Source organism: Phaethon aethereus (genome assembly GCF_964289735.1).
Source record: "Phaethon aethereus genome assembly, chromosome: 5".
Lineage (NCBI taxonomy): Eukaryota > Metazoa > Chordata > Aves > Phaethontiformes > Phaethontidae > Phaethon > Phaethon aethereus.
In genome coordinates, this window is record NC_138579.1 from 58,368,856 (window position 1) to 58,393,351 (window position 24,496).

The 24,496-nt window shown below is 42.0% G+C and overlaps 1 protein-coding gene across 1 annotated transcript in view; it reads left to right on the top strand.

The window, feature by feature from the left end:
• Positions 1-366: 366 nt before the first annotated feature.
• Positions 367-24,496, top strand: part of RRAS2 (RAS related 2) — a gene marked incomplete at both ends in the record, with an annotated part of 44,261 nt that continues 20,131 nt past the window's right edge. The window contains one exon of the mRNA XM_082001028.1: positions 367-471. Coding sequence (XP_081857154.1) covers positions 367-471 — 105 coding nt within the window. The remainder of the gene's footprint in view (positions 472-24,496) is intronic.

Here is a 24,496-nt window from a genome sequence, read left to right on the forward strand (position 1 = left end):
CTCGCCGCTGCCCCGCTCCGCTCCCCGGGGTCCGGCCGCCGCCTCCGGGCCGCGCCCGGGAGCGGGGGCGGGGCCTGCTGCTCACCGCCCCGCCCCTCATGCATATAGTGGCGCTTATTAGCATACCGATGAGGCGGGGCCCGCCCCCCGGCGGCCATTTGTAGCCGCGGCGCCCTGGCTGCGGGGGCGGGCGGTGCTCGCTCCGCTCCGCTCCGCGCTGCCGCACCGCACCGTACGGTCGGGCCTGCGGCTGTTCAGCCCCGGCGGGCCGAGGAGGAGGGAGGAAGAGCGGGAGGGTGAGAAAGAGAGAGAGAAGCGCCGGACTCGGCGGCGGCGCTGCCGCGATCGGCTCCACTCGGCTCCCCCATGGCCGCGGGCTGCAGGGACGGCCCGGGGCAGGAGAAGTACCGGCTGGTGGTGGTGGGCGGTGGCGGCGTGGGCAAGTCGGCGCTCACCATCCAGTTCATCCAGGTGAGGGGCCGCGGCGCGTGGGGGGAACCGGTCCGCCCGCCCGCGGCGCCGGGGCCTGGGCGCTGCCCGGCGCGCAGAGCGGGGGGGCCGGAGCCGGCGCGGCGGGCGGCAGCTCCCGGAGGCGCCGCGGGCTGCCGGCGGGGCTTCGCTGCGCTGCCGGGCGGGGAGGCGGGAAGCCACGGGCGGGGAAGCGGCGGCGTGACCTTGAGGGGCCCGGGGCGGCGGTTGGGGCGCGGCGCCCGCGGCGGTGCGAGCCCCCGGGAAGGTTCTGGAGGGCGGGAAGGGGCGGACGCTGCCCCCGGCCCGCCGGGCGCCGCCGCCGGGGGCCGGCGCCGCCGGGGTGGGGTCGGGCGCGCGGGGCACCGGGGGTGCGGGGCGGCCGGGGCCGCTGAGGCGCCGGGACCGGTGGCCTCCCGGGGGCGCGGGCGGGGTCCGCCCCGCGCTCCGCCCGGGGAGCAGCGGCACTTGGCGGCCGGCCCCGAAGGAGCTGCCCCGGGGTGAGCCTCCGCCTCTTGTGCCGGCCCCGCAGGGGCGAGGAAGCGCTGGCAGCCCACCTAGGAGAGGAGGGGGCTCCGCAGGGCGCGGGGCACGCCGTGCCGGCTCTGGCCAGCCATCGCCCACCGCCCCTCGCAGCTCTCGCTGGTGGTGCTTCAACTTCTAGGTTATTGAACTTTTTTTTTAATTAATTTCCAGTAAAAACCGTGACAGAATAGGTAATGTGAAGTATGCGTATCAATCTCGTGAGGAGGAGCCCTTTCTCCTGTTCTGTCACTAACTCAGCCATACCCCTTTTATTTATTTTCATCTCTGCCCTGTTGCTTTTAGTGTTTCTGCTGCTGTCACGGGAGTGTTATTAATCTACCTCGGTCTGTTTATGGTGGAAGGAGGAGATAACTACTTGCGTTCTGCTTGCTGCTATTGCTGAAGGCAGATGAGCAAATCTGGAGAGAATGACTTTTTGTTTGTCGTCTTTGACTCCACCGAGGAGAGGCCGTAATGTTCTACCTACCCTGATGATAAGCTGCTTGATGGCATGGCAAACTTGTCTTCTAATGCTTGGAGCAATGATATATTCAAAAAATATTTTGTTAGAACAGATGATCTGATAGCAAATAGACTATTTTTTTTTTACTTCAGATTTTGTTCACTAGTGCATGCATCCATGTGTTCATTAGCTTTAATATTCTGCTGAGCTCTGCAGCATAGACTAAGTAACTACATAGAAAACAGCACCTTCAAAATCTGGGTAAGTACTGGATACTGAATGCTTAGAAGATCCAGTAGTGTACAGGATGTTAAAATAACCGACGCTTTAGGAGAATTAGTTCTTTGGAAATCAGTTTGAACAGTGCATTTGAGATGGAATGGAAATCTGTGTTGCACAGGTGCCTTGTTTGTCGGACTTGTAGATGGCTGGTCAGATACTGCCTCGGTGGCCCGTTTGAAGGTGATGGGTCTAGAACAACTGCAGTCGTCTCAGTGTGTGGATTGAATGCCTCGTTGCCTGTATGCAGAGGTAATTAATTACAGTGGTTGCCTCAAGCTGCTTTAGAGTGCCGTTCACTCAAACATGGCACTGTTGCTTTAGATGGTATTGCTGCGTCTTCCTGTGGACACCTGAGCTGGTTGTGACAGTAATGTGTGCAGCTGGACACAGATTATGTTCAGTTCTGAGATGCTGCTGTCTTGGAAGATGTTGCTGAATGGATCTCTGGAATCCCTGGCCATATTAAGGGCTTTTGGATAATGTTAACTTCACCAAAAATAAGTCTTTAATTTCTATTAAAGACATAAGGGGGGGGGGGAAGTGAAGCTCACACTTGATGCCTTGGTATGTCCATTTATTGTAATAGCAATAAGGTTCTGCTGAATACTGAATATTTTCAGTATTTGAGTGCTGGTAGATAATAATTCTTTGAAGTAAAAGCTTGAGCTACACCCCTGTAGAAATAAAAGTTTTGTCTCAAGTGCTCTGACTGACACTCGTCTTCCAGTGAATATCTGCAAAAGAGGAACCTGCGTCTGCTTTGTCACGTATAAGAATATCTTCAAATTAACAGCAGAAAAAGGAATAGTTCAGTTTGAAAGAGTGGTGAGAGAACAGCACTGTGGTGTTAAGTTGACATGTTGTGGGTGAATTTTTCAAGACAATTTACTGTCAGTTTGTATTAAATTATCTCCATCTTTTTGCCCCCTGAGCTGCTTTATCTTGAGATAAAAATCTTGCCACCACAAAGTGACGTTTAGCAGAAAATTCAACCTTCTGAAAAAAAAAAGAGAAATAGCTGGGAAATAAAGACCTTCTGAACAGAACCCTAGGTGCCTTGGAGAATCTGAGTTTTGTATTGTTTCTGTGCTTGCAGTGTAGTTACAGACAATAAGAGATGAGGCTTGGTATGTTATTTATATACTGCAGTATCTTCCTGAGCTCTTAAAGCCTATGATGTTATCAGCTAAGTGCGATGCCATGCAACCACTTCTGTAGTTTCTGTATGGCAAGTGTATTGCCAAATATGTTGTTTGTCTTTTAAGACTGCCTAGAAGCTGTTCAAGATTGTTTTAAAACTTATTACAAGCAAGTCACATGCTTAATTTTTGGACTTGCTTAGGATTAAGTGACAAACTTGTAGTCACTTTCACTAAAATACGGGTTGGTACTAGCTCTTGCTGCAGGACAAATCTGGATGTCAGTGAAGGATTTCAGTTGTCTTTTGCTTCTTTATTGCTTGTCTTCAAAATAGGGCTGTCACCAGCTCAGTTTTGAATCATAGAAAGTTTCTTCTTACTGATACTAGCACAGATTTCCACACGTGGTCTTGCTTTCCTGTAATTCTGTATTTAATTTTCAGTAGATCAGTCCTCAAATACAGTTACTTTTGCTTCTACTTCAGTGCTGCTGATTATTTTCCAGTAAACAAGACTATTGTGATAGGGTATCATGGGAAGGCATGTGCCATGATTTATGTTGTACCTTTGAAGGATTAAAGAGGTTTCATATTTGAAAAAATGGGAAAACTCTTCCTCCATTTCAGATGCAATAAAGGAAAACAAGAGGAACCGAGGCTGTAGGAAGAACCAGTTCATTTTCTTTCTTCTGCCACCTTTCTGGGATTTGTGCACAGCACATCCATCCTCTCCAGACTTGTTGGTGGGGAAACGGATAGCATTCGTTCTTACAAACAGTAGTAATGGCTGAGGTTGGACTCTTATTATGGTAGCGATCAGCATGTAAAGCATTCCTGTGCACGGTGTGCTGTGCGCAAGGGTATTGGTTCCTGAAGACTGTTGTGCCTCAGTCTGAGCTGAAACAACAATGTTTTTGTAAGGAGGCTGAGTGAGCAAACCCGCATCGTACAATGAAAGCTCTTTCACGTACTGGGTTCAGCATCGTTGTGCTCATTAGTTCCGTGCGGTAGGAATGGTACATGAGATGTAACTGGTCACTTGTGTATAATTGCTTGTGATCTTGGGTTCACTTTTCAGAAGTTTGTCTAACAACTTGGAAAAACTTTAGAGTACAAATTAACAGATCAAAGCTTTCAGTGGTCAGATGACTGGTGTTCCTCAAAATTCTTCCTCTGGGGAGATAAACACAGCTTGATACTGCTGTTGGTGGGCCAGGATTTCGTCCTGGAAATATCAAATCACTTCCTTTAAATCAGGATATGATATATGAATTTACTGCTGTTGAGTCTGTGCACTGTTAAGACAGGAAGTGAAGACGTTTTAATTGTAGAGGAGAGTTTGATGGGATCTGTCGCAGCTATAAACTTTAGGAAAGCAGCAGTGAAGATAGTTCAACGTTACACCACAGTATTCTGTAAAACTGTAAGTGATAGAACTAAGCATTCCTTTTCGTATTTAAAACATACATAAATAATCCATCATGCTCATATCCCGAGAGGCAGAAAACTTCTAAAATGCATTGCAGCCCGTTAACTGGCGTCTTAGCAGGCTGAGGTATTTGGGAGTATGAGCTGTGCAGAGCACACAGCTGTTGCCACAATAGCTTTTCTCCAGCTGTCATGCAGAGGTCTGTCACAAAATACCCCACATTCCCTTCTAACTCAGCCCTTTGTAATGTTCAGGTTTCTTTGCTCAAAGGGAATACAGCCTAGCAAATAACCTAATCGCCTTCTGCATTTTTTTATGCTGCAGTTGCCATTTACTTCATGCTGCTTTTTTTTTTTTGTTCAGTTTAACAATGTATAGCTAGTCTTGGCAGTATACAGCAAGAAAACTGCTAATGTTTTATTATTTCAAATCTGCTTCACAAAATAGTGGATGCTTTTGATTGGAATTGTTAAAATTATTTATCATACTGTTTTTCTTCATAAAACTATAGCTTTGGTTTTGTGACAGATGTGTATATTTTTACATACTGAGTAGCCTTTGGTAACTTACAGGAATGTGTTAATAAATTAATAAATGTTATTAACATTAACATTAAATAAATGTTAATTAATAAATTAATAAATGTCACTAGAACCTCGAGATGGTATTGACTAGATGTAATTCAGTGTGGCTGAGTTCAGCTTAGTTTGTCAGTCAACTTCACATTCGTGCATTACCGTAGTTAACATGTTTGAGACCGATAAAACACTTAATGTAATACAACAAACATGTATGTAGGGGTCCAGTTTGGGGTGGTTTTTTTTTGCTTACTGATTTCATGCTGTGTTTACAACCTTAATTCTCACTGCCTAATTTGTAAAATAAAATATTTTTCCTACTGCTCTTAAACTGTCAGTGACAAGTTCTGATTGGAGCTGAGCTTTCTGTTCTACTGACTAGTGAGTAAAACAAGATGGATGTAGATTTGTTGACTTCTTAATGTTAATATTAGATACTTGTCTGAAAGCAAGCATATATGACTTGCAGATGGGTGGTGAGCAGCTGTTCAGACTTTTTTTTCCTTTTTCCTTTCCTGTTTGAAGCTGCTCCTTTCACAAGGCTGTTAGTTCTCATTAACAGCAAGAAAGCTAAAGGTAGGTTATCTCAAAGTATCTTTTATATCTGTTGGGCAAGAAAATAGCTTGTTCTGAATTTTATGCGAAAGCTCTAAAAGAGTAGTAAAGCAACAACTGAAAGTGCAGCTGGTTTTTGAGCTGGTGTGCTAGATGTTTGTCAGACCCCGATGTCTTAGTGTACCACTTCTGTATGCTGGGTTTGGGGGGTGTGCAAATCTCTCTCCAGTTTCTAGTTATTCTGACTAACCGTTGCTAATGGTCAAAAAAAGTGTTGTTCAAGTAAGCCCATAAGAAAATCAAAGGAATAAAATGCCATGAATTCCAGGCTGCAGATTCATGCAGGGCTACGCTAGGACTGGTATGCTTACATTTTGATAAAGCGTGGGGCCTTCTTACGGTAGGTAGTACAATGTAACGCAAGGTGACAAAATACAGTTTGGGAGAGTGAGCAGCTGATTGCTGGCATCTATTGAGGTTAAAGGTGGGAAATAAAAATCCTAACCAAAACAAAGCACTTCTGATGCAGTCACCTGGAATAATAAGGGTTGGTGGTTGTACTTCGTGTGAAACTTGAACTGCTTGGCTACTTGCTTCCTAGAGCACTGCTACAAAAAAAAAGAAAGATTTGTCTCGCTCAGGCTCCCTGCAGCCTGGGAAATGTAGTGCATAACTTCAGGCTTAACTTGCAGGCAAGAAGGAAGCATTGGTTTGCATGTTCGTGGTTGGGGTTGCGTTCAGAGTTGAGAATGTACGGTGTGATACACTAGTGTCGTGCGCACATGGCAGCTTGTTGGCAGGACTGAGTTACGCAGTTTTACCAGGCAGCTGCCTGGTACCACGGACCGGTGTCGCCAAGAGCAGCATCGGCGGCTGGACAGACTTCAGTGACCTGGGCTGCCTGGAGGGTGTGCAGGTCAGCTCTAGCAGTGGTGTAATGCATTGGACCTTACCCAGCAGGGATGCCGTGTATTAATGTACATACAGGGTAGAACTGAGCTACGTTGAAAAGCTGGCATAAATTTGGAGTAGTACTTAAATTTTTAGGTACTGATCATTCCGGTTTTGAGGAATTTACAGTCCTTTCCCAAAGTGAAATTCCTTTGGGATAACTTAAATCACACTACAGTCAGAAAGCACCTTTCCATGCGTTAACCCTAGCAGTAGTTGCTTATACAGCAAGTAAGTATTGACGAACCTTTTGGTTATCTGGTTGTCTTCTGCTGCCACTTGCACAAGGAGTACTGGCACAGCTTCCCGGATTACTGGCCAGCGTGCCCTTTGCCCTTTCAGGGATGAATAGGCAGCCGCTGGCCTGTAGCCCTGTTCCTCCTTCCCGTGCTAATGGGAGAGGCTTCTGCTTCTGGTTTTGGCTGGAGCACTGAATTCCAGTATTCAGTAGTGGTGGTAGAGAAGGTGGCTTTTATAAGTAGAGCCCTTATATTGAGAGAATTTTGAAAGACGTGAATGGCTCGTGTTTGTATACCTTATGCAACCTATCTGTGTTTTCCAAAAGCGTTACCAGCACTGAAAATGTGACTGAGCTCCTTGATGTACCCAAAGACAAATACCAGCTTCATGAGCTGAAATGTAGCAGTCGTCTGGCTAGCTGGTGGGAAGCTAGGTTTTTTGCAGACCTTGCTAAATGAGTTACTTTTCAGGTCTAGACTGGTATGATACCAGTGGATAACTTCTACGTTGGTTCTGACAATTCAGGTGGCTTAACTGCACTGGCTTAGTAGTCTTGTCTTCAATTATGGCCACAAGCACTGTTAAAGGAAAACGCAACACCCAAGTAAATGCAGCACTTACTAGAAATGTGTTCTATTTCAAGAAGTATGTAAAATCAGCATTAAAACTGAAATTACACCTGTAATTGCTCTTTTTTTTTTTTTTACTTTTCCCAATTGCTGCATAAAGCATGTCCAAAGATTTCTGGATCATTTCTTTGATCAACCAAGGCAAATTTTTACTGAAAGAGGTAAGCTGAATGGGGTCCAGATTGAAAAGCTTCATTGTACATAATACCAGTAGGCAGAGTTTGTCTGGCAAATGGTTTGCCTTGAAAAGTTGCTGGAGTTCTAGTTTGAAATGCTGACAGATGGTAGCAGTAGCCTTGTTACTACAAATTTAGAGAGTTGACTTGGATCCTGGGTGAATTATTTCTATCTGAGGAGTGAGGCCCTACCTATTTGTCTTGAACTGCATCTTTCTTTACTAAGAGGGATATCATGAACAATTTTTTTTCTTGTCTCTTTTACCTGCTGTTCTTTGCCATTTTTATGTTCTATCGCACAGCTTAAGAGTAGTTGCTGCATGGATCTGGGATAGCCTGTAAAGCATTCTGTGGGAACAGGTAATACAAAAGAAAATATTTCTTTCCTCTCTTTATAACTTAATTACTTGAAGTAGATAGCAGACAAAAAGGATGTTTACTTAATCTGTTTGCTTTGCCTCTTCTTGCTTATTCTCCTTTGATGACACACCATGTGTATACTTAAGCTAGACACATCCCAGAGTGTAAACTGCCTGGTACGCAGCACTGCTTCTAGATGGAACTTCCATGAGATTAAAATTACTTTTTTTATTGATTGCTTGCTTTTAGTAGTTGCTTCTAAGAGGGCTGGCTGGAATGCAATGCATGGGCTGTTCATAGTTAAGTTAAAGAAGGTCACATATTCATGTTTGAAGTGCTTGATCTTGCGACTAATCAAGCATTGTGCGCAATGCTGCCCGTCATTAAAGTAAGGTCAGAGCTTCTTATCTGCTACTGGGAAGGGAAAGGCTGGAGAACTTGCACTTCAGCTGTCCTCGAGTATACGCAGAACCTCAAACCTGAGCTGGGTGGGGGTTGCTGAGGACTCTAGTGTGTTCCTCTAGTTACGTGGGGAAGCACTCTAAGCTCTACTTAGCGGGAGATCCTGTTGGATGATTGAGTTCTGTGGTGATTTTTGTAACGTATAAATGTGCTCACACAAACGCTCAGAAGGGACTGAGAAGGAGAAGGTGCTATTCCAGAGGCTTCTGTGGAGCTCCCCAAAACTGCGATGGGAAGCAAGGGCGGGCTGTGCTGAAGCCATTGCAGGTTGGAGCAGCGTGCTGGTGCAGCTGAAGAAGTTGAAGGGCCTTGAAAGTGAGGGCAAGTTGATCGTTTGTTTGTGTTTTAGAAGGGACAGCTGGTGGGGAGGCACAAGACTAGGGAAATGTTTTTAATCTTCAAGCCTGAAGAACTGGGCTTTGCTGTAATTGAGGGTTTAATTTGATAAGCTAGTACTACCAGTAATGAAAAATGCTCAACGGGTCGCCGCGCTGCCACAGCAGTTTACCACGATAGCTATTTACTCCATCTAGTTCACTGAAACTCCACAAGCACTCCGAGTTAAAAATAACCAGGGAATGTTTTTACCCAGGATCGGTTACCCCGTCTGGTTCACTGTGCAGCTCTGCAAACAACTTCATCTGGCAGTCGTGCTCATTTAACCAGACCTGCACCAGCTTCTCAGCTGTGCCCAGAAAGTAAACTGCAGTTTCTGCTGAATCTAGATAGCAGTGAGTTCAGATGGTAGGAATGTATGCAAAAGGGCACTATTAAAGATAGATTAAAGTACTAGCTGCTAGGACCAGCTTGCATTAATAATTAACTAGATGTTAGCACCAACATGTTAAAATGCTACAGTTCAAGCAAAAAAAACAGTGTAACACTAGTAACTGAAGAATTCTATGAAGATCTTTATGCAGAAGACCTACGAGAAGTGTTATTTCTCATCAGATTAACCTTAGATACACATTTATAACTATCATGTATGTCACTTCTCAGGTGTTTTAAGTCAGAAGGTAAACTGGAGCTTCCACACAACTTACATGGAAATTATTTTTCCAGTCCTATTCTGATTATTACTAACTGTAGTGATAGACTATGTTGAGTCACTAGTTACATTTGCTAGGAAAAGGAGAAATTTTAACATCACTGCAGTTACCATTTCGGCTTTTTCTGGCAAAACCAACTTGCTCAGCTCATATCATAGAGCATCTTCAGCATTCCTGATGTAAGCAGGTATAAAGCTATAAACCTGCAAGCAGATATGAATATTTTGCTGCTTATGTTGCAAGTAGACCAAATGGTAGGATGCGGATGATAAATCTGTGTGAAAGATCTGGCATCTTTGTGTAGAAAAGTGATCTGTTTAAATTTCTTCCGTTATTAGACTTATTCTATGTAGGGAAAGTAAATGGGATTGCAGTAGTATGTACTGCTTGAGGTAGGGTGTTTCTAAATTGCATGTTCCTAATTGTGTTTCTGTGTTTTGTCTCTCCTTTTATGAAGGGCCTTTAAAATCATGTATTTAAAAAAAAAAGTAGTTGCTGATAATATATTTGTGTATGTGCTACCAACTCTACTACTTAAGAAAAAGATTCTGTTAAGACATAGAATGCTTGTCTCTACTACCTCACGCTAAGAAGTCTTCATTAGCAAATCCCCCCCCAAAAGTAATGGTGATGTATTTAAAAGGATTCTGGCTTTGCATTACCCAATATTACCAAGAACACAATTATCCGTGTATTTTAACTTGCAGTTTCAATTGTTCTTAGGATTTTTTTTTTCTAGTAGTTTGTCTTCGAAGTCCTCCAGAAACATACTATCCTTGCATCTTATTTTCTTGCCTTCCCCCAGACCCCAAACAAACTTATCTGAATCTTGACCACATGTCCTGATGGATATTTCTGAGATACAAACACATGTGCTGTACCATTTTGATTCTCCATATTTTGACTTTGTTTTAACTGATACTCCTCCTCCCCCAGAGCCAGATTCTCACTTTCCTGGGAGTTCTCAGCTTGAGGTCCTGCTTTGGGGTCTTAAAATATCATGGGTGGAGGCCATATCTTCCTGGGCTCAGCAACACTCCTGCAGTGAATCCAGAAGACTTTGTTGGTAGGTTGTATGCCATGATAAAAAATTTCCTGACCCTCAAGTTTGAAAGTAAACTTGTGAGGCCAAAATCCTTCTTAGCACCTAAGCAAGGAAAAACAACTCTTAAGCAGAATTTATCTTGCCTTACTGTCTAGAGAATATTTAAATGAGAAATTTTAAACTGTGGAAATATATCTTATTTCTGTCTCTGTAGGGGCAAGGTGGTGGGTTTTTGTTGTTTGGTGGTTTTTTTTCTTAGAAATTATGTGTTCTGCCCATGGCATCCAGTGGATGGACCACTTTGAATATCCTCCCTTGCTACTTTGATGGTGGCTCTTAACAGCTTGTCACAAACCAGCAGTGCTGTTGACTGCTTAGCTTTGGTTCTCATGGTTGTGCTTCTAGCTTTTTCAAGTCCAGAAGTCTCTCCTCCCATAAACTAAGGGAAGAGGTATACTAAACTGCTGTACAATCTTCTGTATGGTTTAACTACTTCTCCAGCTTTTGGTGCGGTATTATTTTACGTTGTGCAGGTGATACTGCTAACTGCCAAAGTACAAAACCTTAAAGCTCTCCTCTTGTTTCATTGCTGCAATAACTGAACATTTAAGCTGTATACCATATCTGGATTATTGGAGGATTAATCAGTTGCAGGCACTCTATGAAAGAAATAATCTGAAGAGGATTGGGCTGCCCATTGTAACTTCTTGAGCGTGATTTTAGCATTAAATGTTACATGAAAACAGATCTTCAGCAGTAAAGATAATTTAAGATGCTTCTGCTTCTAGCAGTTACACGGTTCATAACATCACTTCAGCTGTCGGGAGTGATGCTGTAAAAAGGATCACGAAAACCCAGGTAGAACTTTCTGTAGCTAATGTGGACCAACACAGTTATGCTGAGACCCGTGTGCAGGCAGAGCGTGAGGGGGAGGGATGGGACAGGCAGCAACTTCTGCAGCGGGTTAACCACTGGAGATGATGTGTGTACAACTGCATGAAGCCTTGTGCAATGGGGGAAGTTAACCTGTTCCAGCTCTGCTCAAGATGGAGAATGAGACTTAAGAGGGTTGCTCTTATCGTCTAGAGCAAACACAAGAAGAGTTGCAAAATGCCTCCTGTGTATAATACTGATGAGTGAGTCCTGTTATCTGATAAGAGGGTGTTCTGCTGAAGTCTCTCAGACTTTAGACTGTGTCAGATCCACTAATGGAGCAAGAGGTTTGATTTCTTTCAGGTTCATCTGGAAATGTCAAGGCAGCTCTGAGGCTTCAAGGTGTTGTGGTCTTCTTGCTCTTCTAGCGACAGTAGGTACCTGTGCATCTCTGAGACCACTAAGGCTGAAAGTTAATTTACTGCTTGTCAGTGGGTTAGCTCTTTGATCCCCTCTGGTATTAATTCTGAGGAATTAATTTGTGCAAGGACACATTTGTAAGTTGAGTGTTGTACTTAACAAGGGTGTTTAAAACTCAAAGAAGTTCTGAATTCTTGTATGTGTGGCCTAAAACTAATAACTATAGAAAATGTTTTGCCTCCTGCAGAGTTTCTGCTTTGCTTCTGCCGTGCTGGAAAGGTACACTCAAATATGTTGATAAAATTAATCTCAACTTCTTTAAATTCAAAGTAAGACAGTTCAAAGCTCAGCTTTTGAAGTAAAGACACTTTTTTTCCTTTTGCTATCTAGAAGTTTTTGCACCCACTAGAATGGATATAGTGTGTATCAAGTAACCATAGGATTTCATAATTTTTTTGTCTGTGAAACTAATTTTTAGTCATGTATATTCTACAAAAGTTGATGAAATTCACTAATATTTGTGAATTTAAAATTGCCCAATATCTGTGTTGGTGGGACTGTATGGGAAAAGAGCCTCCGATCTGAAGTAGTTGACTTCCTTGTCCCAGTATTATCTGCCTTCTTCCAAGTAGGTTACATTCCACACATTTTTAATAGTGGCTTCCCCTCCTCCATAGCTGCTTTGACTTGTTTTGTGGGAGGACTTGAATATTTCAACTGACACACCAGAAGTCTTCTCCCCAAAACAGAAACCAATAATAGAATTGTTCACTTTGAGCAGAGTGTGAAAATAATCTTATCTGTGCTGACTGGATGTCTGTTCAGTGGAATTGTTACCTGGGGTCTTAAAATCCCATGGAGTTAGGGATTTTGTTCAAGCTTTAAGAGTTTGGGGGTTTTCTAGCTTAAGAGCTAAAATTGCATGTTGAAATTCTGTGTTCTGTGCATTTCTTCAATTTGCAAATATTCTAAAGAAAACAAAAGCCCTGTGTCTCTTGACATGATCACCTGAAAAAGGCGCTGGCTGCCTCCCTGCGTGAGGGAAGGTGGTGATCTGGAAGAATTTGTTCAGGGTGATTGCAGAAGATTATTAATTTAAGATGCAGCCACTTGCTTCAGACTAGGTAATTGAGACTGAGTTTTCTAACAGCTGAACAGCTTATGTTAAAATTTAAAAATTTCCTGCAGTGCATGTGCTTTAGCAAGCTGTTTTGTGTGTGAGTACTTTTCATGCCAATTGAGTAGCCTGAGAAATTCAGAAGTATTTCATCTTTTCCCCAGTGCTAGTAGTAATTATGAGATGACTACTTTATGATTGCCTAACGGTATTCGGGTAGGTATTTATCATCTTTCTGTAACTTCTTCATTGAATGGATTATGGTCTCTCCTAAAACTAGAAAATAGATGAAGCGCACTACTTGATTCTCCTGGGCAAAACCCTGTGTGTATGTTCTGTTACTGTTGACTGAATCTGAGTTGGATCACTGACTTTTTGTTGGCTTCCACTTTAGTGCGTGCTGTCGCAAACGGGTGGCTGCCTGCCACTTCTAGCAGTGGGCTACCATGGCAATTCATAGGAAGATATCCCTAGGCTTGTTTTTGTCTTACCTTCAGGATCTGATAATAATTTCCTAAACCTGAAGCATGTAGGCTGTCAGTGGCAAAGCATAATTGAAGAGGACTTTGTAACTCTGCTTTCTTACTTTAAAAAAACAAACTCCACAAAACAAACCAATCCAAAAACACAACCCAAAACCAAAAAAGAAAAACAACAATGTGTTCATGTGCTCTTGACTCTGTTCAACAAGTTTGTAATGCATATCGCCCATCTAATCAGTTTTGAGTTTTGGTCGTCGTGAAAGGTTGCTTTTATCACATGCACAGGAAATGAGCCTAGAAGACTCAGGATTTAAATTAAAATACTTTCTAATGCTGGAAGAAAGCTTAAAAGATAAACTGCTTGCCTTTAATTGGTAGCATCCACCCTGTCCTTGTAAATAACATTAGCTTTGCTGAGTGTTAAAAGCTGGCAGTGCTGTGTGGTGGTAAAGCTGTGTTCAGAGCTACGTTCACACTCGGCTACGTACGTGTTAACCAACAAGAAGATAAGGTGTTCTGAAGGGCTTCTGCTTGTCTTACTGATGTACTGCCTGTCCAGAGATTTCACCTATGGTTACTGGAAGTCTGTTACACTGAATAGTCCATTATTCTAAGCATGATAAAGTTGAAGAACCTGTTTCTAATCTATAAAAACGAGAGAAACTAATGTGCTTTCCTGTGGTTTCGGTGCAGAAGGCTGGCTGCCTGTGCATTCCACGCTCTGTTTTCTCTTCACTGAATGCCTTTACCACAAGATCACTATTCAGTAGAATATGGGAGCGGAAATAGCAGTAGGGTTTTTTTTAACAACAAAAAAAACCCCTCTGATCAAACCTGGTGCATTCTAAAACCACCTCCTGAAAGTAAACAAATTGAAGGTCTCTGCACACCACTCACATTTTAAGATGGCATTCGCTGTACTGCTACCTCTCTATACCTTTAAACAAAACGTTTACGTGAGTTCTTTGCTCAGGAAAGCAATCAAATAATGTTGTTCTCTACTTATTTGAAGTCATACTTTATTGTGTGTGCCTGTCAGACCAGGGAAGAATATTGCACGTTACAATTTGAATTTAGAAGTTGCTTTATAGATGATTTTCTTAATGAAAATGAGTGCTTTTAGGTGATGGGAGTATGTTCTTTCCTTCAGCGCACAGTGTTTTAAGCAGTCTTCCCCTCTAGATGTACGATAAAGCCACTTTTTCAAGTGCTACTAACCTGTTACAGTACTAGAGGGCTGTGGCATGCAGTGAATTTGGCTAGTTTGGTATGAGTTCCTCACTTCTGTACATGTTATGAACTGGGCTCAGGTAATTTATGTATTAGCTGCTCTGTTTCTATCCATGTGAACTTACTTGGAGAGAGGAGGACTTCTAATGGTTTTGTTTGGGGATTTTATAATTGCTGTATTTCATGCTACAACAACTCCTAGGTTGCTGCCGCCTTGAACTTTGCATGCGATAGCTAATTCTTCTGGTGCTGTCCCTTCTGCACTGTAGCATCAGCCTCTGCCTGGATTATGGCCTCCAGAAATGAGGTGGGGAATGGATGGGTTGCTGGGGAGGGGTCCGAAAGGCAACTAAGGGCAGCAAGGTTACATTTCAGGAATCATGGCTTCCCTCCTGGAAAATCTTATGGGACCTGTCAAGTTGAAATACTGTGAACTAGCATAGTGTAGCCGACTATGGCATTTGATAGTGTAAGTTTAATTTGTCATGGTAAGACGACAAACAAAGTATCTTCCTTGCAAGTTGCTCCTAGCCTGTGTAGAAATCTCATACTCTGTGCTGTTTGTTGGATTTATACTAGTACCTTCTTTTCTGAGCTTGCTATCTGCTCTAAGAATATTAGTAAGTAACTTTTTTTTTTAAAAGGCAAAATGTCTTAGTAACGAACAAATTAGTGACTTGCTTTTGTGGCAGTGGCTGTTCACAGAATCTGTGGTGAAGAAGGTAGCTAGCTTCATTGGAGAGTTGTTGCAAGCTAGTAACCATACCATCAGAGCGAGAGCGGCGGGCAGTGGAACCAACTTGTCTTAAGTGGAAAAATACAACTGTCACGATTGAGTTACTTTTCATCAGCCCTTGTCCTTCCTCACTTTGATCATACTTGTACATGGTTTAGATGATGTTTACTGATGCTTTTCATGACCTATATTCATATGATGTGCACCTATGTTTTCCAGACAGTGATGCTTTTCTCCTCAACGGATGTCTGTAAAGGAATATTATAGAGAGAAGTCGGCATGTATCCTCTCATGCAAACGAACTACATGTGATCTGGCTGTTCTGTGGAGGTTGACAGCAGCTTGCAAGTTTAGAAAACAAGTTTATTTGAGAATTTATGTAAATCCTTTGTCAGAATGAGAGCACACAGGGGACAGAAGGGAAATCACCTTGCTGGAAACCCCCAGAGCAAATCTTGACTATATGCTGTTACTAAACTGAAGTATCTGAATTTGAACCCTTAGTTTTTAAGTTCACACCTTTAATAAGCCTAAAAATCTGAAAGCCTGTCAGTCCTGAGGATGGGAGGATGAACTGGTCAACATGAGTACAGTGTAGGAGAATCACAAATGCTTTAAATTTTTAGTGGTGTGTATCCCTTATTTTCCTTTAAAACTTGAAAGCCTGCTAAAATACAAGATTGTGTTTTATTCAAAATGGGAGTATCAGGAGAGGGAGAGAATAATTGAATCTATTCAAGTGAAATTTGGTAAAGAGCTGTCCTTGAAGGTTTGTGTGGACGTACGTGGGTGGCTCGAAGATTGAACTGTGCTCCTCTTAATAAAAAATGCCAGTAGAAAACTGGGCTCAAATGTGTTTTAAATAATCATAGAAAATCACAGTGTTGCAAAAGGATGAAGAGAAAAAGATTTTGCTTAACTGATTGAGCTGAGATCTTCTTGTAGGTAAACTGGTGGTGCTTCAGCCCTTTTCTAGCTGGGATGGGGCATTTCCCTAAAGCAAAGGGTGTGAAAGGATAAGCTACCATCAACAGAAAGGAAGGACCTCGCGGGGCGGGGGGAGTCTACTAAGCTTTGGAAGACCAGTGAAGACAATACTAGAAATACCCTCTTTGAAAGGTTTGTGTCTCTGCAGTGCAGATACTTCTCCCAAGGTTTTTTAGTATGAGGGTTAGGTAAGGAGCAAGGGCGGAATGCAGAAAAAGAGCATGAACGTTTCTAGATCTGATGGGGGTTTGTGTTCTCTCAGTGCTCTTAAGTTCTGCAGATTCATTTGTCTCGAGTGTTCACTGGTATCCTGGAAGAAGAGCATTTTGATGTTAAAGCCCTATTTGCAGTATTAATTTGCTAGCCGATTACTTAAGCAAAGCTGTGTTTACAAGCTTTAGATGGCAGAACCAAAAGTGGAGAAGTGCACACAGTGCTGTCACAGCATGTGTGGCCAGGTTCATATTTGGAGCACTTGTGCTTCAAACAATGAATTGCCACACCCGTCGTTTCATGAGAAAAGCTCTTCACTTGCAGAGCTCAGGTTTTGCCTGAGCGTCCAGATCTTGAAGGAAACAAAACACTTGTTTCCTTTTAGCAGTTTGTGTGCTTCGGAATGAGACTGTCTATAGTGCTTGCTCTTTAAGCTCTCCTTCCCCTTGGAGAAACCTCACTCTCAAACTGAGTAGAGAAATACTCTGGAACTTGCTCTAACATATTGTTAGAGAAGGAGATACTAGACCTCGCTTTCCAGTGACTTTAAAGTCTATGTGACTTTAGCAAATGCTAAGTCTCAAACTGTGAATTCCCTGAACAACGAGGGATCATCTGTGGATGTGGTGTTTAATGCAAATCATGTTTTTATCTGTTACTTGGAATCAGTTCCACTATGGGAAGTGATGCTGCGTAGTGTAAAACTGCTCCAATCTTTCATTTGCTGCCTTTACTGCTACCATAAATGGCCAGACTGTAAAAACATTTGTTGACTGCATCTGGTGTTTGATTAGGTAGCACCTCAGCTGAATGTTTGCTTGCTGGTTCTTGATGTGGTTCGTAATAGATGTGGCTTTTCATAATGTGAAAGTAGGTATTTGCACGTAAAACTGCAGTTTGTGGTGTTGCATAGTGTGAAGCAGATCTTAACATAAGTCTGCTAACGCTCGTCTTTAGCATACTGTGTAGCTGGGTTTTGTTCATCGAATGATGGTGGTGCCTTACAGGAGGTGCATTTATTTTTTTGCCTTAGTTATAACAGCACTTGGTTTGGGGGCAATTGCATTCTCACTGAGGTAAAACAGTCCTTCCTATTAAGCTAATAAATTCTCCAAAAGTATAAAAGGATTAACACCTAACTGCTTAGGTCCTCTAGCTCAAAGGTCACATGAAATACTCATCTAACATTGCTAATGCTGTGGGTGTTCAGTAATGTTGTTTATCTTTTTCTATTCCATCCGGTGTCTGTGATAATTCCAAGCAAAAAGTAAGCTCCCTCTGAGTTTCCTGTGTGTTTCCCTGCCCTGTGATTTGGGGTGATGCTGACTAAGAGTGGTACTACACCTGCAGGTGCAGAGATGGAGGGGGAGAAACACTGTGGTTGGTTTTAGTATAAGCAAATGTTTTGCCGGTAAATATGCTTTTTTTAAGATGGAAGTGGATGCTTGCTTAAATATGTAGACTGAATACTGAAGGCAAAGGTGTTTAATGAAGTTTTGAGAACATAAGTGTGTTTTCATTTGACACTCCTTTGACTTTAAAATCTAAAGTTGCTGAGGCTGAAAACTCTGGCACTGCTTAAGAGCATTTGAATTGTGCTTACTGGGGCTTTAGGATCTCTTCCTTTTTCCTGTAGATCAGCTACCAATCTGATTTTAGCAAGATAGTGCTTGTAACCAGTTCTGTGCTATGAAATCTTGCTCATATGTCAGGATTAGCAACCGTAAAACCACTCAGTAGTTTCTGGTTCCTGGAATTTGAGTCTGCACACATTTCCCCATATGTAATTTGCGACAAGATCGGCCACATTGTGCTTTTAAAGCCTACCTTAATTGGGAGGATAACTCCACTCAAGAACTTGCCCCATGTAAATGTTCCTGTTGCGGGTGGTTCAGCTTCACGGCCGCCGCGCTGCCGGGGTGTGCCTGTGTGCAGCCGCTTGCTTGGTGGAACAAAACGGGGGGTCACCCGTGCGTTCTCTGCCAGGAGAGCATCTCCCCCTCGCTTGTCGTGTGATACCGGCACTGATGTGACTTTGTGCACACTGTAAAAATAATTCATGTAAAATAGATACCATGCTTTTGATCTTCTTGAGTTAAGCATAAGCAAGTACAGATTCGGGGTGAGGTGCACAGAAAATGCTAGGTTGTACATAAACTTCAGGTGTTAGTCTGCAAATTTGCTGTTTTAAAAGTGAGTTTGCTGATTCTGAGCAACTTTGTGGTGCTGAGGTGTGGATGTAAGTGTAGCATAGGTGTGGGCACAGATCTCAAAGAGAAATAAACTGCAGGGGCTGGAGCTACTGCAGCACAGTATGCTTGGGTTGGCTTGTGGGATGCTAACACAAAACATGGAACAGTAATTTCTAAAACTTCACAACCATGAGTGTGGTGGTTTGGGGTGTTTTGTTGTTGTTTTTCTTCTGTTTAGGATGAAATTTTCCCCGTTACCTCTTGTATTTCTTCTGGGAACTTCAGCTAGCTGTCTTTGACATAAAAGTTCCAATGCACATGGCTTTGCTTCTGTCAGAAACAAAATGCTACATTTCCTATTATAAACAATCCTCATGCACTATTCTGCAACTTACCCTTGATGAGAAAACCTGTCTGAATTACGCTATTGTCAGATGTGAAGGAGTAATAACCTTTGATCTGGAAGTCTGCTGCTGGTGGTAGTAAGAGAGACTATGAAGACATTCTCCAAGGACATGAAGATTTAACTTCTTTGCAAGCACTGATTAGGTTGGAAAGAAGAGCATTGTACTCTGCTGGTATTTGTGATGGAAAAATACTCTGTGTTACTTTTTTCAAAGTGGTTTGTCCAGATGGAGCTTCGTTTCAGTTATGCAAGTCCACACTGCAGGTTCCTTGAACTCTGTATATTGGATTTCTAATCTCCTGTTCTTACAGAAACCTGGGATTTTTTAAAATAGTGGTATTAATTTGAACCACCACATGAAGCAGCAGTGTCTATGTCTGTGAGACTAGCCTCTGTTTAAAATACTTGTGCTTTTTGACAAGTGTTGTGCCTTATGATGATTTCGGGTCAGCTTGCATCACTGAAATCTCTGTTGGGTATCTCTCTGCCGAGATGGGGTAGGGTTTTTCTGTCTTGCTTCAAGGGTGGAGTAACTTATCACATTGCTCTTCTAAGTTTGGTTGACGATGACCAAGTCGGTCTTTTTTTTTTTTCTTCCCCTCGGAATCAGATCTGTTGAACACCATGCCCAAGCAATTGAACAAAACAAAGGGACTGCTTGTGTGACAGGAAGCTCCGAACACACTGTCCCTGGTGCGAAAAGGCTTACACAGCCTGCTCTACCTAGTAAGAGATCCCCTTCCCTTCTTTTCATTCTCATAATTAGGTGGGTTAACCCAGCACCTTAGGTTAGAGACAAGGCAAAAAATACTCTTAAGCTTTTTGATGTTTAGCTCTAAATCCCGAACTAAAGTTATGAATACTTCTCCTTAATGCATCTGGGTTAAAAACCTGATACTGAAACGTCAGTCTCTTGGAAAAACCTCTCTTTGCAAAGGGGGCATTAAGGCTACGGAGCTTATTGCTGGACTTGGGAGTGACTAGCGCCTAAGTGCTCCGTTTTCCTTCTTGGTCCCTGTGGGAGCCTGTATGCTGGCCCTGACCGGAGCTGCTGAATCTGAAAGTACAGGTCACGTGGCGAATACACTTGTTGACCTGTACAAATTCTCACCCTATCTGAGGTGATACTGCTTAGCCACCAACTTCTAAGAAATGGTTTCAGGGGGCAGAAAGCAATGTTTTCATCTTAGAATACAGTATGGTGACTGATAGGGATGTGCAAAAATACCTGGTGTTAGGGCATGACAGGTACTCCCACCTGCTGAGCTGGTGGGACTGCAGCGTTGAGTCCATCAGCCTGGTTTGGTTATGGCTTTCATGCTGTGTCTGTTGTGGTGTGAGGAAAACTTAAGAAACTGCCTTGTTAGAAGTGTGCACTTAGGACCTTATCACTATTGTAGTTTTTTTAGCATTAACTTTTTGTTGATAGCTTACCACCTGCAAACTGTTCAGATACTAGGCAACTTCCCCTTATAAAAGGGTGTGTTTTCATTTTAATTGAATTTGCTGCACATTTTACCATTATAGTATGTGCCTCATGCAGCTTCAGATGTTGGCACTCCCGAATGATTAACACACTTTCGAGAAGTCCATTATTTCATAGGTAGGCAACCAATTCTTTCACTATCTTTTTGAGACATGAAAATTTTAAATAACTGCTTTGTGTATCTTACCTAGCTGGGTAAGGGTTTTGGGGGAAGGCTAGTAATAATTTGCCTTGCTAACGAAAATAGATGGCTAAATAACACAGCTGCCATTTCAGCATTCCTGGCACTTCTGGTTATGGCACTTTCAAAACTTAAAGATTATAGTAATTGTCTGTAGTTTGCAAAATGAGTCTAGACAGTCTAGTCTCAGGCCAGAAGGTTGGAGCTGAATAAATGCATAATTTGGGCAAATAAAGCTATTAGAACTGTGCTTATCTTCTGACACAGTAGTTCTTATTAGATATAAGTGGTATTTTATAGCTTTTTCCTAAATAATTAACTTCTAATGATCAGTTCATAAATCTTCAAAAAATAAAGTATTCCAGACTTTACTAATGAAGCTGAATGTCTTCATGTTGGATGTTGTCCAAGCTGGTGTTCAAAAATTCCATGGGATTAACACTAGTAATAGAACAAAAATCATAGGACGGGAACTAGTGTATTGCTATCTTATGACCACAATGATCTTACAGTATAAATGAGATGTGTTACCAGTTTTGAAAGAGTCATCTTAACTTTTAATTACCTGTATACTAATGATTCTGTGTATCTAGTTCTTTTCTAACAGAACGAGCGGTATGATGAGAACTTCTGGAAGCTTTCACTCTTTTGGTTCAGTCCCTGTTTGGCGCTTGATATATATGTATAAGCAAATCATATATAAAAAAATATTTTTTCATGTATGTATTAGAGTTGGGGGAAAAGGCATCTTTTAGTGATATGCTGTGAGCTTTCCTGGAGTGTCTGGACATTTAAAGGTGGTTTGCAGTTGGATAGTGTTTGGGTGGGGGATTTTTTAAATTTTTAGCTGGCAATTTGAGCTGTCTGGTCTCCTGATCAGGCTGCAGGCATCAGGGAACCATGGTAGAAGGTCAGAAATGGGGATGACAAAACCTCCCTCTTCTACCAGCAGGAAGTTGCTAATGTAGTTTAATTGTACTGTGAAATACTATCCTACAAATATTTAATCCTAACTAGAAAACTGTAGGCTCTGGGTTTAATGGACTAGTTAACCTGCCTGTATCTCTGTGTAAACAAATCTTTTAAGAGGAAGAACATGGAGAACTTACCTTCTTTAGGCTTTCTACCTGGCTCTTCCTGCTGAACTGTGGTGCAAGCCCATATCTGCTCAAGCTATTGCAAACCTGCACAGCTGACAATTAGCACCTGGCTTTGTAGAGATCTGAAATGTAATAGTAAAGGTAGGAAAAGGCTCTTACTACCTAAAATGGATCTTTACTTCCTACTTTCAAAATAAGAAAGGTATTAACTTCAGAAATTTTTGACCTTGGCTTGCTATTGAGTCCCAGGGCTCGAACATTGTCAGGTACTTAAAACACAAAGTAGGAGTTAGCAACTCTAGTGCATTTTAGTAATGTTGACGTGAGGCTTTGTTTTACTGTCTTGTTTGGGCTAGAAAAGCTTCTTACTGCATTCATGTAATTAAATGGGTCCAAGTGTCTTTAACCTAGGCTAGACAATCTGAAAAGTCCAATTAATAAGCAATTTGTTTGCAATTTGAACCTATTTAAAGGTTTTGATTTTATGTGAATACCTGCACTCTCCTTAAGAGTGGGGTTTTTTTTGCCATGGAATTAACTTTTCCAATATGAATTTAAGTTCTTCCAGCACATTCCTCAAGGAGTTGTGAAGTGGCTTTTTTCTTAATAGACTGTAGATGCCCTAAGCATGGGTTTCCTCATAGCCTCTAACCTGAAGTCTGTTGTTGACTGCATTTGTTAGGTTTCAGTTACTGAAGTGAAGAGCTATTTTGATTGATTTAAGTCTTACCCTGTATGTAGACTTATAAATCAAAAGTTCTTACATTATACCATATATCTTGAGGTATTCTGATGATTTCATGTGTATGAGAAAAGGTATTCCAATAACTTCTGCCACATCAAGGGATTTTTTGAGTAACCTTCCTTTCTTTTCACTTACAACTATATTCCCTGTTACCTGGTTATACACATACCTGATTTTAGGGTATGTACTTTTAAAAAGATATCACGGGCTTCTTGAGGTAAAAACCTGAGTTCATCCTGAAGAGCTTGTGTGAGCCATGATGTTGAAAACTGTCTGTGATAAAATTTTATAGCTGAAAAGATAGTGTGTAGTGGAAACATAAGCAGTCCTTGAACTGCAAGTGGCCAGGATCAGGAATATAAAGTACTGTGTTCATAGTTCTTGCACATATTTACTGTGAAGCAAAAATGAAATTAAATGAAATCAAGACTCATCTATGCTAGCTGTATAGAGTACATTTTACAGTCAGACATGTTTCGACTTGAGAACTTGCATAGCTGCCTTCAAAGAATTTTGTAGGTGCTTACTGGCATTAAAATGCATTAATTCAAGAGGCATTACAAAGAAGTCTTAACGGATAGTGAAAGTGTACATTCTCTGATCTTGAGTAATGAATACTTCCTGGTGATGCAGTTTTCAAGAGGCCAAAGTTTAATGCGTATATTGCCTAAAACAGGTCTCTGTGTGAGTGTACTTGAGTTTTGGTGTGGTTTGATTTTGAGAAATTTGAGAATTGTAAATTGTAGGCAAATGCTCACAGGCTGGTGAGCTGCTAATACTGAGTTGATGTGCAGTGTGGAGAGCTGTAAGCTAGCAGCTGAAAGGAGGTGTAAGCACAGTGCAGATTCAGTCTGAGTTTGAAAGGTGAGAGCTGTTCTAAAACTATTGATCTGTCTTTCAGAGAAGGTAGTATTTAAAAATATGGTCACATGCATTTCAAAATACAGATTAAAAAACCCAACCTACTTTCATCAGTATTCGTTATATGCATGTAACCAGTCCCCACTCTGTTCATAATTGGTGTTGAGGCTGCATTAACCCTTTACAAGAGTTACCCTAGCAGTATGTTCAAACTTGGCAGGGTGTTAGTAAAAAGGCATGTAACTTTTCAAGAAAGTAGTTGTAACAGTTGTTCTTTAAACCTCTATGATTTGAACATGCACTGAGAGGCTGCCTTTGTTTTATGTTTCAAATACGCTTTCTTTTCCCCAAACTAATGTGCTGTCTCTGGGTGGATTCTTAGGATTTTTTCACAGAATCTTGTAATTATCTGTTCAGCAGTTAAAAACTCTCCAGACTTCTACCTGTAAGCCCCAGCGGTTTTGCAGGTTGTGCCTTGGGTGCCAGGTTTGAGGGAGAAAAGGGAGATGCTTTCCTGTGCTGTTGCAGCCCAGGTGGGGCTGTTGAAGGTAAAGCTGCTTTATTGTAAGTAGCAACTGGCAAAGGCCAAAAAATAATAGGCAGTTTTTTAGGAGTGTTGAAGGGTGTGAAGAGCTGATGGGTGTTCCCTTTCAGAGCACAAAAGTAAGTTTTATTTCAGTTTTGCATCTTCCTGAGTCTTAGTCTGTTGTGTGACCTGCACAATAAGTTGATGTCCCACAACCAATGTGGCTCTTAAATCCTTAACACAAGTCAGTCCTGCTGAACTGTGGATGAAATCGGTGGAATTTCTAGCATACAGCTATCTAGAGAAACATCACTGTAAATGAGTGTTTTTATGGATACGAAAGTCAAGTGTTCATTTAGGAAATAAAATTTGAGGTGCATAGACAGAATTCAGATGTCTATTAGTCTTCAGATTGAAGACGCTTTACCTTCTCTATCCTTTATCCCCTTGCTCCCCATCCTAACTCATGTTTCCCAACACCTGTGAGGGAAGCAAAGTTAGTTTTGTTTTTAGGTCCTTTGGGGTAGTGACCACAACAAAGCCTATCAAGAAAAGAGCTGTGTTGTATTTGGCTTTGTGCAATAAATATGC